The 16,237-nt window shown below is 41.8% G+C and overlaps 1 protein-coding gene across 13 annotated transcripts in view; it reads right to left on the reverse strand.

Annotated features, from left to right (window-relative positions):
* Nucleotides 1-16,237, reverse strand: part of kiaa1217 (KIAA1217 ortholog) — a 126,343-nt gene that overhangs the window by 88,567 nt on the left and 21,539 nt on the right. For 3 of the 13 annotated variants that reach the window (XM_086306399.1, XM_086306400.1, XM_086306391.1), the window contains exon 1: nucleotides 9,454-10,911. The exons of 1 other annotated variant lie outside the window; for it this stretch is intronic. In XM_086306399.1, the coding sequence (XP_086162525.1) occupies nucleotides 9,454-9,796 (343 nt within the window). In that variant the 5' untranslated portion in view covers nucleotides 9,797-10,911. Of the gene's footprint in view, nucleotides 1-9,453; nucleotides 10,932-16,237 lie in introns of those variants that run through there. 9 more of the 13 variants (XM_086306401.1, XM_086306393.1, XM_086306396.1 and 6 more) reach the window with 6 other exon arrangements.

The following is a 16,237-nucleotide window of genomic DNA, read 5'->3' on the forward strand; positions in this document are numbered from 1 at the left end:
TTCATCTGTCTTCCGCTCTCACAGGAACAAGAGAGAGAGAGAAAGGGAGTGATAAAGAGAGAAGACGAGGCCTATACATCAGTGGGATTTAATGCTGCCTCATCTTGCTCAGCCCTCGTATCACATGGTGTACAGCATCAATAATTTTTACGAGCCAGCGCCTTCCTGTTGGAACCACACGCTCCCAATCAGGCATCTTGGAACTCATTTTCCATCTTTATTTTCTGCATGTAATTACATAAAGACATTTAAAAAAGAGCCAGCCAGCCAGGATATAATACCACTAGCTGGCTGAATGGTGATATTAAAAGACAGGATGCTGGCTGTGTGCTCGACTTCTTTGACATAAATAAACGAAAAGTGAAGAAATGTATAAATTATCTACATCTGATAATTTATAAATTATCTTACGTGGATAACTATCTGGATCACAAATGAACAAAGTTGAACAGTTCTTTAAGAAATCAAGGTTTCCTTTTATCTTGTTTATTTGCTGAGCTCTGTGACTGTCGCACCAAATATGATATCTTCACAGTCTTCTGTCACTTTTAGTGCAGGAAACTGGAACAGAAGAGTGCACTTCTGAGGCACTAAAAGCTGCTGTTGCAGTAAAGGGGCACAGATGACAGGGTAAAGTCAAAAGGGAAAATCCGAAATGACTGTGGTGCTTCAGACATGGATGATGCTTCAGATTTTGATTTTGTAACTGCATTTACTGAGCAAAAGGAGGCTTTTATTCCAGCGGGGAAATGGAATTCTGTTAACACAAAGTATCCATTTCCCTTCACAAAGAACAAGGGTCAACTAAAAAATCAAATGCGCTCTCTGAACTCAAGAATAAATAGAGCCCTAACTGACAACCAACCAAAAAATGTACTTTCAAGAAAAGACCTTCAATGTATGACCTGATGGAGGATCTCACAGGGCCGTCTGTCTACTGAGCATCTTGGAAGTTTCTGATTTAGTAAGTGGGCTTAGACATCCTGCTTTATCAAACGCACACCACACAGAGTGCACAAAGAGGCCAAATGAAACAAACTTGGCAGATAGAGAAACTTTGGGGTTTCACTCAAATGTCTGGACACACTTTCAGAACAGTGACTGATTGTTTTTTTTTTATGTTTCTGATAAATGATTTTCATGAGGAGTATTTAACCAGAGTAGTGTCAGCTAAAGGTCAGCAGGGCTTAACCCAGAAATTCAGTTTCAGTTTTATTTTCATGTGTGCCTCAGTGTAACATAATGACAGCACAGTGTCTAAGAGAGCGACATTTCAGAGAAGGAAAATTGATTCCCCGATAGAACGACAAATTTCTACATTGTTTAAGGCAGAAGAAGCACAAACGAAACACTGAAACTTAAAAGGGGCTTGAAAGCAACATCATGTTCTAATCCAGCAGCCACATTGGATCCTATGGTACACACAATCTGGTAACTGGTGGTAGATGTATACTTGTTCTTGGTGTTAGTTTGGTTTCTACTTTATTCCTTGTATCCCTGTTTATTCCTGCCTCCTTTATGGTTTTCTGTCTGGATTGGTCTTTTTTGTTCCAGTTGTGGCTCTCGTCCTGTTTTATTTCGTTGCCTGTTCTTCTCTGTATCGCGTGCCTTGGTTAACTTCCTCCAGAGTCATTACGTGATTTATCCCCGAGCTGTGTTCCCACCTGTTTTCCATTCAATCATTATCCTGTGTATATATTGTCTCAGTCTTTCTTTGTCCTTTGTTGTGTTCTCTCTCATGTCTTGTGTCCTTCCTCGAAGTGTGAGTTTTCTTGAAAGAGTCTTAATGATTAACTACTTCATCCTGACCTGCTTTATTTTGTGTTAAATGAGAGCTCTGCATTAATGTTGCTTTTGAGTTTATTTCTCATTTCCTGAGGTTTGCATTTTGGGTCCAACTCCTTCCTGATACACAGCCTGTGCCTGACAGACTTTCTGTGTTAACACTACAATGGACTGGTGACCTGTCTAAGTTCTACCCTGCCTTTTGCTGCAGGGTACAACACACACTCACAGCTGGGACAGGCTTTAGCTCCCACCCCGACTACCATGAACTGGACAAGCAGTTAGGAAAATGGATGAGTGTGCACTTTATTTGCCCAGAATAAATGAGGAAATGATGCCAAATCAACATGAAAGTGATACATAGGCATAAAGACTGGTGGACAATAAATTTGTCTTGTTTAATCTATTCGCAAATAAAACATTGCTTTATATGTTTTATATTTTAGTTTTTGTAAAAAAAAAACCCCCAGGTTCATTGCTGAGTTTTAAAGGGTTTTCGTGATTTGTAGATTGGTGATATTTCTCAATGCTGAAGAGAGCTTTTTGGGGGAGGGGGGTTTCCTCCTGAATCAAGTGTTCATTCCACTTCACTCCAAATGTGTCTTGACTTGACCTCCACGGTCTTGTCATCACTATAAGGTCACAGTAAATGGTTACAGCACAAAACTCATTTTTGAGTTTTCACAGCAAAAGCTTGTTTATATATTTCCTTACTGTTTTTTTTTTAATTTTTTTATTGACTGTGTAGCATATCCATTGGCCAAATTAAGTTGTATGTGAGTTTACTATGTGACATGTTAGTAGACTTATTTTCCATTGGTCTCCACATTGGACTGTATATAAAAGATGGCATTTGACTATAGCAATGTGGCCACTTGCATCTTTCTCTGGCTAGAAGTGACGATATTTCAATGACAGGGTTAAGTATTACATAATCAGCTAACAATAGCATCCGTTAAGTGTAGCAGACAGCTAAGGGGTGAAGTTACTATGCAAGCACTCTTCTCAAAGAGGCCATTCTTTTAATCATGCATAACTAAGGAGGAACAAAAGGAACAAAAATCAGCTAGTGTACAGTGAGGGGTTTTTGTGTGTGTGTGTGTCAGATGTTGCATATTTATTCCTGCTGTAGGTTTTGTCATTTTGGAATCTCTGGAGACATATTTATAGGGCTGAAGTGGCTGTTTGGGACACTGCAGTTTCCAGCACTTGCATGTTGAGTAATTTTTCAGTCCACAAGATTAGTGCTCATGGCAGATTTATGGTGCAATGGTTGTGTCTGTTTGTGTATGCATTTGCCTATGAAGCACTTACAAAGAGCCTTATGCAATCTATTTGCAAACATACTTGTGTGCAGTCCTTCAAAAGATCAACAGCATGTAGCTCAGCGTAGATGACGCTGTGCATTAGTCGAGCGATTACTGGTTTAAAAGTGAGCCGGAACAGGGAAAGGAGTGATAGCGGATGTGGCCACAAAGAGAAACGCGTGACCGTACAATAATACGAAGAAAAACAACAATCAGACGACCCCCTGCATGCAAGCATTTGGCGACAGTGGGAAGGAAAAACTTTTAACAGGAAGAAATCTCCAGCAAAACCAGGCTCAGTGAAGGTCAGGCATCTGCTGAAGCCAGTCGTGGCTCCAGGAGATAGTTTTCACTGTTTTAACACTTGTTTCAGCTCCTTCAGTACAAGTTTGCTCTTCTCTGCAGCTGGATGAAACACTAACAGCAGATAAAGCAGAAGTAGCCCACAGACTGGTTGTTTATGAACCTGCCCCCTGGTGGCAGAACATACCTACAGCATGTAGACGATAATCTGAAAAGCTGTCTGTACTTAGGACCATTATTCTCACTGTTCTTCAACACCACTTTGACATGAGAATGGACACAAGAACAGTCCCAGTAAGAAAGGTAATAAAGATATTTCCAAAAAGTATTGAACAGTTTCTTTCAAACATACCTTCAACACAAATCAAAAACAGCTTTGCTTCTTATCTGTACAGCACATGGACATAACATTTATTTAAATAACTCGAACGATTAATGAAACATATTCATGAAAATCCAGTTCCCCTCAACCATCAAGGAAATAAACACAGCAGGAGCTACAGAGACGAAAGTATGAGAACATTTTGCAGTTTTGGCATACAGCGATTTTTGTGCACACACACTCATGCTCACCCAGACATGCTGAAAACCACACAGACACACTTATGCGCACGTACACATTTGCCTGAGGGGCAAAAAGCTGTAAGAGGGGGAGGTGGAGACATATTGATTTCTCTGTCAACTCTTTGATAGAAAACCCTGAGGGAGCCCTTGCATCCGCTTACATCCCTTTAGCTGAGTGAATTAACCACATTTACGCTTAGGGCAAGAACACACAAACATTGCATTAAACTGAAAAAAATCTAATAGTGAGATGTCTACTCTGAAGGAATTTTATGCCCCATTTCCAGTATTAGCTTTGAAGAAACTGTCTGTGTAATCAAGCCAAATGACAGGCCACAGAGGAAAGTAAATATGCAAAAGACATGTAGGGCTGATAACCAGTTTGACATCAACAAGTGAAAATGCTGGAACTTGAAGTCAGGGCCGGCACGAAAGAGATTAAGGCTTTTGTTTTATCCTTAATCTGACATGCAGTAAAACCCAATCCCCTCTGCTGTCTCTCTGTGAGAACCACACCACACAGCCTCCAGAATCAGGAAGAAGCATCGCTGCCCCGAGCTAAACCCCCAAAAGAAAAACACACACCAGACTCAACAGTACACACTCATGAGTTAACACATAACCAAAGTTATTTGTTCTTGCTCAGTGGCCCAATTATTGTCTGCTTTTTTTTCTTGACGGATGAGTCACATTTCTTTTTCTGAACACAGACCCCGGGTCCACACACCATTAACTCACCTACTCCCAGACTGACTCACTGGACTCCTCTTCAGTCACTAGGTACTTATTGACAAGCCAATGACAAAGCTAAGCCGTCTCCCACAGCTGAGAAAACACCAAGGCTTTGTCGCTTCCTCCCTTGCGGCATTTGGAGGAAAAGTTCTTTCAAAACTTTAGTCTCTGCTAATTGACTTCAGTCAATAGAGGCACAAAAGCTCCAACCTTAGCAAAACATGCTGCCTCCTTTAAATTATGTTGACATTTATGGTCAGTATTTTAATTTTCTGCTGGTATGCTGCTACTGCTCTCACTGTGTGGTCTTTTCTCGAATACTACTGAGATAGCGCGGTGCATTTCTTTTTCATACGGCGTAAAAGATTAAACATACTTTCCTCAGTCGTATGCAAATGAATGCGAACAGCAACTCATCATATAAATCCCAGCAATGAAAAATTGTGATTGCTTGATTCAAGGTGGGAGTGCTGGGGGTGGGAGGTGGGGTTGCTTAAAATCAACCCCCTGCTTACTGACATCAATTTGTCAAGTAAATCACAAAAATGTGGATGGTGAAAAAGGTAAATGGAACTCAAACCTCTTTTGGCAGAATGAAACGCAGCTCACAGATCCTCAAGAATGAAAACTTTTATATAAAAAGTCACTTAAACTGATTCCTGAATTCAAATGACATATCTGTTTTACTGGGCCAGTTGTTGTGGTGGTGGGAGCATTTTGTATTCTTAATAACTCTTGTGTGTCTGATGGTTGTCAAAGAAGAAAAAGTCTGGGACAACTGGTGGCTTTAAGAGTCACGAGAGACTGCAATTACTGTAATCCCCACTTTTGGGTTCAGTTTCAAAGAAATGGATGATCGCATCCCAATTCAGAAACGCATTCCCATCACACAAAACAGTTTCTCCTACAAGGAAGTGAGACAGCCACTCATAGATACAAACTGTCCCTATTACTCAAGATTATTAACAATTAATGATTGTGCAAAGCTGTGAAATATACTGAAGGGTGAGCAGAATTACATGCAGAAACATGTAACCCAGTGAATCACGTCCATATGCTACTAACACTGTTGTCAACAGGAAGCAGTCTTAATAACCTCTGACACTTGAAAACAAGCTGAAGCAACTCTTCACATACTGATGTGGTAACACATTTCAAAACCACGCGAGGCAGAAAAACTCAATAAAACCCGAGTGCAGCCCATGTCTGGACTAGCTAAGCAAATGCAGGCATAATTTACAACCTTTTATTGACACACTTTCTCAATCACCAGACGGTGAGGTCATCCAGAATCTGAGCAGTGACTTTTATCTCAAATGCATCTTGAGAACAAATCCTTGCCCGACTGGTCAAAGGATCAAAGGATTTAAATGCTTATTCACAAGCAGCAAAACTTTCAAGTTTCAGAAGAAATACAGAAAAGCGTCTGCGAGGTTTGAAGATAGCAACGACTGATGTGAGTTAGAGAAAGGTTAAGTCATTATCAGCCAAAGTCTTTCCAGACTTTAACCTTTCCATGGAGTTTTATCAACTTCCCTGCTAGCTTTGCACAATAGTTCGGGTTGATGTTTATGGTTAACTCTTTAATTCCAGAAAATAAAAGCATGAAGATGAATGGACTGCACTTTTAGAGGATAAATAACAGTAATCGTGCCTTGAAAAGTTGGAATATAAAAATACACCTTCATCAGTTAAGGTAATACAATCTTACTTGGTTTGGTACACTCAGTAAGTAATAATGGTTGATAACAGCGACTGGTGTGTAACTGATGTTATAGCAGAAGTTATCTTGTTGAATTCTCACTTTTTTTTGCTATTTTTCATGTTTTAGAATTGGTTGTAGGTGTGAATGTGAGCGTGAATGGTTGGTTGTGTCTAAAGCCCTGAGATAGACTGGTGACTTGCCCTGGGTGTCACCCCCCTTTCACCCTACAACATCTGGGATAGGACCCAACTCACACTGTGACCATGAGCAGATGGAAGAAAACGGATGGATTGTTCACCACGTTGTTTACTGTAACTGAAGATCACCTCCAAAGTACAGCTTGGTCTAATTAATCCTGGTCTGATTATTCTTTTCTAGTTTTGAATGGCAGAAGACTCGACTGAACTAAACAGACCCCAGACCTCCATCCCACCCTACATCCTTGAGAATAATTTTTTGCGAGCTAAGCCTTATCATCCAACATCAGAGCCAGACCTCACTAATGCTCTTGTTGCTGCAAATCCTAACAGCCGGGTTCTAAATCTTTTTCAAAGCCTTCTCAAAAGACGGAGGTTTCACAATCACATTCAGGTTTAAAGCCTGGGTGTCAGCTTCCTTTTTTCTGAACTTGGCATACTCGATAAGAAGTAAATCCAATCTATAAATGCACATATAAGATGAGCGACACCTAAAGAAAAAAAGCGTTTGACAAAATGTTTGATAGTGGTTTGCTGCAGTGTTTTGCACCATCAAGGGAAAGCTGGACTTTAATGTATGCTTGACACTTGTATTACACCCTCCCTGGACAGAAAATGTCAAACGGATTTTGCTTTTTGGTGGAAGCTGCCACTTTAAGGATGAAATTGGGCCCTTTGGTGAGCAGCAGTCAGCTCTGAAGCTTTCACACGGCGGAAATGTCACCTGTCATACGGACTTACTGTTTGCTAGCACTATGTGCATCACTTCTGTTTGACCCTCTGGGTCTGTGCTTTAGCTACCGTCATGCCCTATAACTGCAATTAGCTTGGGAGATCGAGACCTGCTGCCGTCAGAACCCCCTGCATTAACCAGCCTGGCTTGTATAGAGACTATGAATGACTAGGGAACACGAGGAGCTGCCCATTAGGTTGCAATGAAAGGGTATTTAATAGTGCTGGCCTACTTAAAATCGATTCTTGGGCAGCACATGACTCTATGTAGTGAACAGCAGTTCCATGTCCTGTAAAAGTAAAGCGTGATGTATCAAAGGGTAGAGGAATCACTCCACTGTATAGCCAGTTTCTAGAGAGACTGAAGTGCTGATGCACTGGCTTTTCAGTGTAGAACTTCAAAGTTACTGTCCAGAAATGTAGAGTTCTCTCAGCCTTCAAAAAAAAAAGCTTTTTGAAATGCACAGTGGGACATGGGTGAAATATAGAGAATACACACAGTTAATCTATTCTTTTTCATGGTCTTTTGTGAGTTTATACGTGTGTGTGTGGGGGTGGGTGGGTGGTGATGGTGGCATCTTTCAATAACCGATTCAAATGCTGTCAAAGCTAGACAGGAGAAAAAGGAATGAAGAGGAGAAAAACTCGTGGAGAAACAAAAGTGAAGAGGGTGTTGTTGAGACAAAGAAACACAAGACAGTGAGCAAAAGAAAAATAATGAGTGAGATGGGAAAAAAGCAGAACTGCGCAAGAAGATAAAAGAAGAATTACTTTAAAAAGTAGAATAATGCTTTCTATGTCCTTCAGCTGGAGGTGTATGTTGTGTTCAGTTTAGATTTTAGGTCTAATTTCCTGCTCCTATCTCTTCTTTTTTTTTAAAGTAGCTTAGTTACTTGTATTGGAAGCAAATGAACTGAGTAGAAACTGACCTTAACACTTAAAAAAGGAATCCACTGTGTAGAAAGGCCATTTATTTCTATAACACCACAAAGAGCATCTGGTTTCCAGTACAAACTGCCCCCCTTATAACCTGTCTTTACTGCAGGGAGGGATTCGCACACAGAAACAGCTCCAGACCTGTTGATTTCCCAGCATGCCCTGCTTACATTCCTGACCTCCTTCTGTCACTCTTTTACTTGACTCACCCCTGTTGCCTACATCGACGTCACCCCCCCCACACTTAAAACCCCCTCACACTCCTCAACTGCTGCCTCTGACTACAGGCTGAGCAGTCGAGAGTGATTCGAGAGTGACTGTCAGTTCGCATTTTAAAAGATAAGAAAAAAAAGATAGTAACAGCTTGTATGCACAGAGGACACAAATTTCACCCTCGTGGAATCTTGGTCAAGTTGCCTTTGAGAGTGTGAGGTGACTGTGTCCTGATGAGACATGAAAGCCGCTGCCCTGCAGAGCTGTGAATCTAGTGAGAAGGCCAAAAGGGAACGATACTTTGCTCAACCTTCTTGCCTCATTTTTTTCAAAGAAAAATGTGCACCCAACAGAGTTGAACACAGTGCGATAGTGAAAAAAGATCCCATAAACAGTTGTTTCTCCCAGCTCAGACAGATCATTACTCAGTGTCCAAAGACAAACCTTTCCCATTTGTTTCGGTGAGACCAATACATCAGCACAGGAGAGTTAAGGCTACACAAGGCACAAGAGAAGAAACATTGAACACCACTAATGCAACATGGTGTCCAGCAAAAACTCTTTTTTTAATCCTGCTCTCATTGGGAGGAGTCTGGCATTCAAAAATTCTTAAAACTCATGGACATACGAGTCAAAGTGGATGCTCTGATTCCTGTTTGATCTGCTTATTGGCTGTGGGGACATGTTATCGTCAGTGAAAATATATCATTTTTTTCAGTCTGATTTCAAGGCCTACGAAGTGCACATGCTTGTACCCATCCGTTGTCACGAGACAGGGAAGAGACAGCAGATAAAAGTCATAAACCTAAAGTGTTAAACAGTCTATAAGGATGCAGACAACACAACTTGGACCATGACAGTAGCAATGACTGCACTGTTTGCAAGCTGAAATCAATTTGTAATTTCTAGTTTCTACTGCGAACGGATCATATTTTCACACGTAAAACATTACTGCGGTGTGTGTTTGTTTATTACTTACTGTGTTTAGAGCCTTGCTGGTGACTTGACACTTTAGGTGGGCTGATCCTGCTTTTGGCAGGGACCCCCTCCATATTTTGGCTCTTCTCACCTGGATTCTGGCTAGGGGCCTGAATCTCAGACTGGGTCTCACTCTGTGCTTTGTCCCGTGCCACAGCTGCCGTTAAAGACTTTTGTCTGCTCAGGATAGCATCACTACCTGCTCTCATCAGCTTCTCGCCCACGCTCAGGACCCGGGTTCGACCTGCAAAAGCGGGCGCACTGGGGTATTCCTTCCTTGGAGAGGGCAGCTTGGATCCACCCCCTGCCGGAGGGGGCCGCGAAAGCCTGGAGGCTTTAGACATCCTGCAGGTTAGTGGATCAGTAAAGCTTCTCTATCCCTCTCAGCTGATGGTACTGCAGCTATGTCCCATGAGCAATCCAGAAGTTTCTTAGGTCTCAGTGAGTGTGACTCTGTTACTCTTTAGCTCCAGCGTGCTGTGTGGTGGTGCAGGTAGGCTGACAGGGCCAGACGGAGGGAGGGCAGGAGGGAGGGCACTTTTGGGAAACTGGGTGGGAGGCAAAAATGATGGTGAGGGGGTGGGGAGCTGTGTGGTTGGAGGTTAATAGCTCCTTGGAAGGTGTTGCCTTCTCCTGGCGTGGCCTCCTGAGATCATCATCCAAAGCAAACGGTAGATGTGTGTGTGTATGTGTTGGTAAATGGGTGTGTGTGTGGATAAACCTGTGGAGTGACAGGATGTGCTGTGCCAAATGCAAACAGAAAGTCAGGTCTCCAGTGTCAGCGCATTCCGGCTTCTTAATCCCCTCTCTGCCTCTCTTTTCGCGTCTGTCACACTCTCTCGTTCTCCATCGCCCTCTCTCTTTTTCTCGTGCCCTCTCTCTTCTTCACTTACGCTCATAATATGGTTGTCAACTTCTTCTCTTCTACTTCATGGTAAATACTTCTCCCCCATGTCACTGTCCTCTTGCGCCTCGTCTCTCCTCTTCCCTTTTGCTTCGGTTCACTCGCTCTTCTTTGCTGATGCACAGCGGGTAACCATCCCAGCGCTCCGGCAGGCGGTAAACAGAGAGAGTGAGAGAAAAAGATTTAGAGACTGCGGGGGAGGAAAAAGAGCACCGGGGATACAGAAAAAGTGCCGGCAGAGGCTTTGTGGAGGAGCCCTGCTCTTCAGGTGCAGCTGCTCAAGCTGTTCCAGATGTGTGTGCAGCACTTCACGTCATCAGCCAACCGCTCAGAGCCACGCTCTGGTAGAATCACCACTTCACCTCGTCCTATTTTTCCTTTTCCCTCTCTTTGTTCATCTTTTTGCTCTGATGGTCTCTAGTTATTAACATCCAGTCAGCCTGTAGCCTTCCCAATGTGATGAGATGTTCGGCTTCCAGAGGCAGGAATGCACACACACGCACACACAACACAACACACTCAGTGGTGGAATTTACAGAGAATTACAGAGCCCTAAGAAGTGGAATGTTACAGCGTGTGTGTGTGCAAAACACACACAGAGAAGCTATTCTGAACTGCGGCACCGACGACATCGGCTGTGACAAGGAGAAAAAAAGAGAAAAGAAGTTGGCTGGGAGAGAAAAAGACAGGAACATCAAGCTCTTCTCTCTCTCCGAATCCCCCAAAATACTCTCTTTTCTCACATAAAGCAAACACATTTATTTTTCTTTTTTTCTGACAATGTGCTTGAAACAATCAGCTGACCCATGAAATTTCTTCTACAGCACACAGTGATCACTGCCAGACAAGCACATAAAAGTATGAATCCATGTTGGTAAGGCAAGCAGAGAAAGAGCATAAAGAAGCAGCTTTCAATCTTAAAAGCAAAACACTTGTCATTGATTTTTATCTGTTTATATGGTGTAAAAAATTTAGATATGTACATACATCTCTTTCTCTCTCTCTATATATATATATATATATATACACACAGTTTGCTGATGCTGACAGGCTCATTAACTCTACCAGCAGGTCACCTTTTTTTTTTTTAAGCTCTGAGGCTGTGGCACTTGTGTAATATTAACAAGGATGCAAAATGGACATGTGATATATTGCACAGGGATGTGATTGCGTGCATACTGACTAAGCACTAGAAAATGGATTACAGTGAGCGAAAGGATCAACTGTGGCCAGGCAACACATTATAAAAGAGCAACAATCCACATGGACTGGGCTACGAGCTCAGTGATGATTTCTCTTTTTGAACCGGTTCTGCACCACTCAGATAGGAAAAAAAAAAAAAACACAGAAAAGTCCCAATACAGAAAAGCCAGATGTGACATCCACTGCTATGCTTGGAACTATTAAACCGGATGGCATGATTAAAATAGCGCAATAGAAGTTTACATAGCAATTTAGAGGTAAAACACACACATGCACTCTCTGTACAGAAGATTTAAGCTCCTCCCTCCAGCGGATTGCCATTTTCACTACTAAGCCCTCTCATCATGATGGGAAACATTACTCATCATATAGATATGAACTAATAATTATATGGCCACATATCTGTATTGCTTTAGATAAAGAGCAAAGCAGATTGACCTACATACTTTCCCAATGAACCGTTCGCTGACAAAAAATCTGAGGGCTAAGAACCTCATGGGAACTGCTGTATGTCAGATGGATTTTAGAAAGGGAGAAAAAGTGAAGAAGCTAGAGACATTACCATAAGATTAAACATCAGAATTGTGTCAGATTATATTTCTGTGTCACCCGTTTGGCAGAGTTCTCCCATGTTTACGAAATCGTAATGCCAAGGATTACGTCAATCCTAAAAAATAAAAAAAGTGACCGTGATAAAACCAACTCCATATAGGTTTTACTCTGTGACTGAATGGTAACTCTCTCATACTATAGTTGAAGCTATTTGTGCATCTGTATGCTGGGAGTAAATGAAAGCCCTCTTTGTGGGCTGGATGCCTCCCAGGCTTGAAGCCAGTTCTGACTGTACAGCAGACAAACGCCGGGAACTTGATTCAAAGGCTTTTAAAAACATAGTATTTAGGCATGGGAATGTAATTTGAGTTTCCCAATTGAGCCTGCAATGTGATACATTATAAAATAGCAATATCCAGACATGGCATCGATGTGCGTTTCAAACTAGAGGAGCAAAACAATCACCCACAAGTATTCCACATTCAGAAATAGTCGACGTGTCATTTGAAGCTTTGTAAGATCACAAAAGACGCAGGAATAAGTAGTAGGGTTTAAGAGTGTAATAACGGACTGAAACAGAAGATGGCAGTACTGCATGTACAAGGATGCCAGCTGCCGTTAAACCCCGAAGAAGAAGAAGCTGTGTCCCAGAATTCATAGCGCGGCCCAGCTCAGTTTCCAACAATGGCGGCAGCTAGTTAGTTTTAATATTGCTCTTATTATTCTTTCTGGGTCACAAAATAAACGTTTAACATATTTTCAGGCGAGAATGTAGCTGTGTAAACCTCAAATATCTGCTCAGTTTATCAAGACACCACATATTTTCAAAAGTGCTCCGACGTTTTCGGAGACGTCTGTTACCCACTAGCTCGATAGCTAGCCGGGGGCAAGGCTCACTAGAGCCCGTGAGAGCACCGGACTCCGGGCAAATCGTTAAACCCACCACCGTCTTTCGCTACTCAGGTTAAATATATATAAGTCACTTAGATAACTTCAATGTTATTGTTTGGCTTTTTTTTAGTATTTTATTTGTTCCTGAGTAAATCTGTTTGGCTGAGATTAAAGTTATAGTTTTTGTCTGTGAAGGTTCTCAGTCATCCAGGTCATTGTAGTCAAAGGAGCTTGCAAAGAAAAGCGTCTGGACTTCTTTAAGTTGCTTGAAGACGTTTCACCTCTCATCCAAGAAGCTTCTTCAGTTTTAAGGTCAAATGGTGGGGAGTCCCAGATTTAAACCTAGTGGGAGTGACCCCCCACAGAGGGACAAAAGGACCCCCTGATGATCCTCTAATCGCCTGAGCCAAGGTGTGAAACTGGGTGTGGGTCCCAATCAGCCAGGGTTTCGGGTGAGATCATTGTGAAATCTGGCCCCACCTTATCATGCGAATTCCTGAGATCAGATGGCCCAGGATGTGAGTGGGCGTTAAGGCGTCTGGGGAGGGAACTCAAAACTGGATTATAGATGGCAGAGAGTTGGTGTCGTAAACCACCGCCTCTGTTCAAAGATGGTCGCTCACAGTGGACATAGATGGCTTCTTTCACTCCTCTTTCAAACCATCTGTCCTCTCCGTCCAAAATGTGAACATTGGCATCCTCGAAAGAGTGTCCTTTATCCTTAAGATGCAGATGGACTGCTGAGTCTTGTCCTGTCGAGGTGGCTCCTCTAAGTTATAGTTTTTACATAGCTGAACAAACGTCAAGCAGACAACTGATTATCAGAAGTGTGAGATATTTTAGATAGCAAGGAGTTTATTAAACTTCACCGAAACAATCTGCAAATTTCATTAAAATTTAATAAACTATCATCTTGTCTTTATTTTTAGTTAGCACATACCTTAAACACTTAAAGTTGTAAGCTAATGATAGTTATATAAGAGCAGATGCTGCTGGTGCAATAAGCTGTACGCTTTACGTCCAACGGATGCATGATCTGATTAGTCGACTAATCGCAAAAATAATCAGTGACTAGTCGATTATCAAAATAATCGTTTGTGGCAGCCCTACTGTCAATGTTTCAAATATAAGCAGGGAGTAGGCAGCAGTTGGAGGACTGATATGTTTGAGTTGTGGCACTGTGGCATTGGTGGTTATAGGAGCAAAATCCTAGAAAACTTCTGCTTATGGCTTATACGTGTGGGTAGGAGGGGCTGTTTGGCATACTTAAGAACGTTAGAAGACTCAGCAGGGTTGTCTGAGTGCCTTTGTGGTATTTCTCTAATTAACTGCCTTCAGAATCTGACAGTTATTATTAGACCTGGGGGCAGAGGTTAAAAACTCACTCCCCATTAACTGAGCTGTAGCCTCAGCTTCCTGTATATTTTCCAGCATATGCACAGTTTTTGATAATCAGCAGAACGCTTGCTGTCAGACCTGACAAACGTCTGACAGAGATAGTCTAAAGCTGCTATCACGAACATTTTTGTCATAATAGGTCAGGTGGTTATTGGAGTTTTCTGTGACTTTCATCCAATTATTTTTATTTTACCCAGACGCAGCTCTATTTTCTTATCCCTATCATCACTTTCAAAACACATTTTTCTTTAGTAAAATGCCTTTAAAATTGAATAATGACCAAAACAAACTGTGAACATCAGCAACGTGGCTTATGATGAACTTGAAAGTGCTTATTTACTATGCAAGAATCTTTATATTTTGCTTCAAAGGAGCCAGACTTTCTTGCAGCCTGTTGAAGAAACATATTTTTCCATTTTTTTTTGTGTTGAATAGTCAAAAAATTGCAAAAATAAAACAGTTTGACAGACAAAATTTTTTATTTTTGCAGCAACAAGGTGATTCCCCCCAAGAGCTACTTGGCACGCCTCAACATGATGCGCTGTGTGTCCTTAAAAATTCTGAGGAAACTGAACAGGTGAAGGACAAAAAAAGAAGGTGCAGGTCTAAAAAACAAAAAAACAAAAACATCTGCAGCAGTTGAACAGGAATCATATCCTTAAGAAACAGGAAAAATCCAGCAAAGACCTGAGATTGGACTGCATCTGGCCCTTCAGATGAGCAAGTGTTCACTGAAGTATCATCAGAAATGGGCTCAGTGGAAGGGTGGCTGTTAAGAAGCCATTCCTAACAACGGGAAATCCAAATTTAACATTTTTGGTTTGAATCATTATTGATATATACAGAGGTGAGGAGTGACCGCAGGGTGGAGGCTCTGTCATGGTTTGGAGCTTGTCAAAATCTGTGAAATTATGAATGCAGAAAATGTACTGTTAGATTTTTAGCCATGCAGTCCTGTCTAGAAAGCATCTGACAGCGGCTTCATTCATTAACAATGATCCCAAACACGCTGTCAGTGCACTAAAAAGGATACCTGAGTAAAAAAACATGCAATGGAACAATATCAGTCATGGATTGGCCTCCCCAGAGCGTGTAGCAGTGTGTAGCAGTGTGAGATCATCTTGGGGAGAACAGGACAAAAGCCAGCCAGCATCCAAAGAAGAGCTTTGAATGTCCTTCGGGATGCCTGGAGAACTATTCCTGATGACTAACTATAAAAACGACACAAAAGCTTGCCTAAAAAAGTCCAAGCTGTGTTGAAAAATATTGACTTTCAAGCGCATTAGAATTGTACAAACTCTGTTTTTGCCTTGTATTTCTGTGTATGTTTGCACATTTCAATAAATAGTTTTCACCTATTTCTCATTTTTACAACAAATACGAAGAAATAAGTTGTGGCTCACGACTTGCACAGCACTATTTTGGAAAACGCCCATCTCTTTATCAGCAAAAAGCTCCAGTATGTTCACCAACTTTGTCTGGGAGCTGTTTCGCGTTGAGCAGGTGGGTTTATCAGAGCTGATTTCCTGGAAACAGCTGTCTGCTGTGGTTGATGAGAGCTAAAAAGAGGGAATCAAAGCTGCGGATCACGGCAAAGTATCTGCAGACAGACTTGACTGTCTGTTCATGTAAAAAAAAAAAAAAAAAACCCAAAACAAAAATGTCAGTATCTGTAACTTACAAAGGACAAGGAGGTGGACCTGAGAGTTGTGGGATTTAGGAGGGAACGGAGGTGGGAGAGGGTAAGTTGTGTATGTTTTCCAAGCCCTCGGGGGGTTGGTTGTTTCTTTTCCTACATTCCATCTCAGAGCTCCCTCCCAACCATATCGTGAATCAT

Source organism: Aulonocara sp. 'chitande type north' Nkhata Bay, linkage group LG9, assembly GCF_057382095.1.
Source record: "Aulonocara sp. 'chitande type north' Nkhata Bay isolate Kocher_YH1m ecotype deep benthic linkage group LG9, A_spYH_male_GT1.1, whole genome shotgun sequence".
Classification (NCBI taxonomy): Eukaryota; Metazoa; Chordata; class Actinopteri; order Cichliformes; family Cichlidae; genus Aulonocara; species Aulonocara sp. 'chitande type north' Nkhata Bay.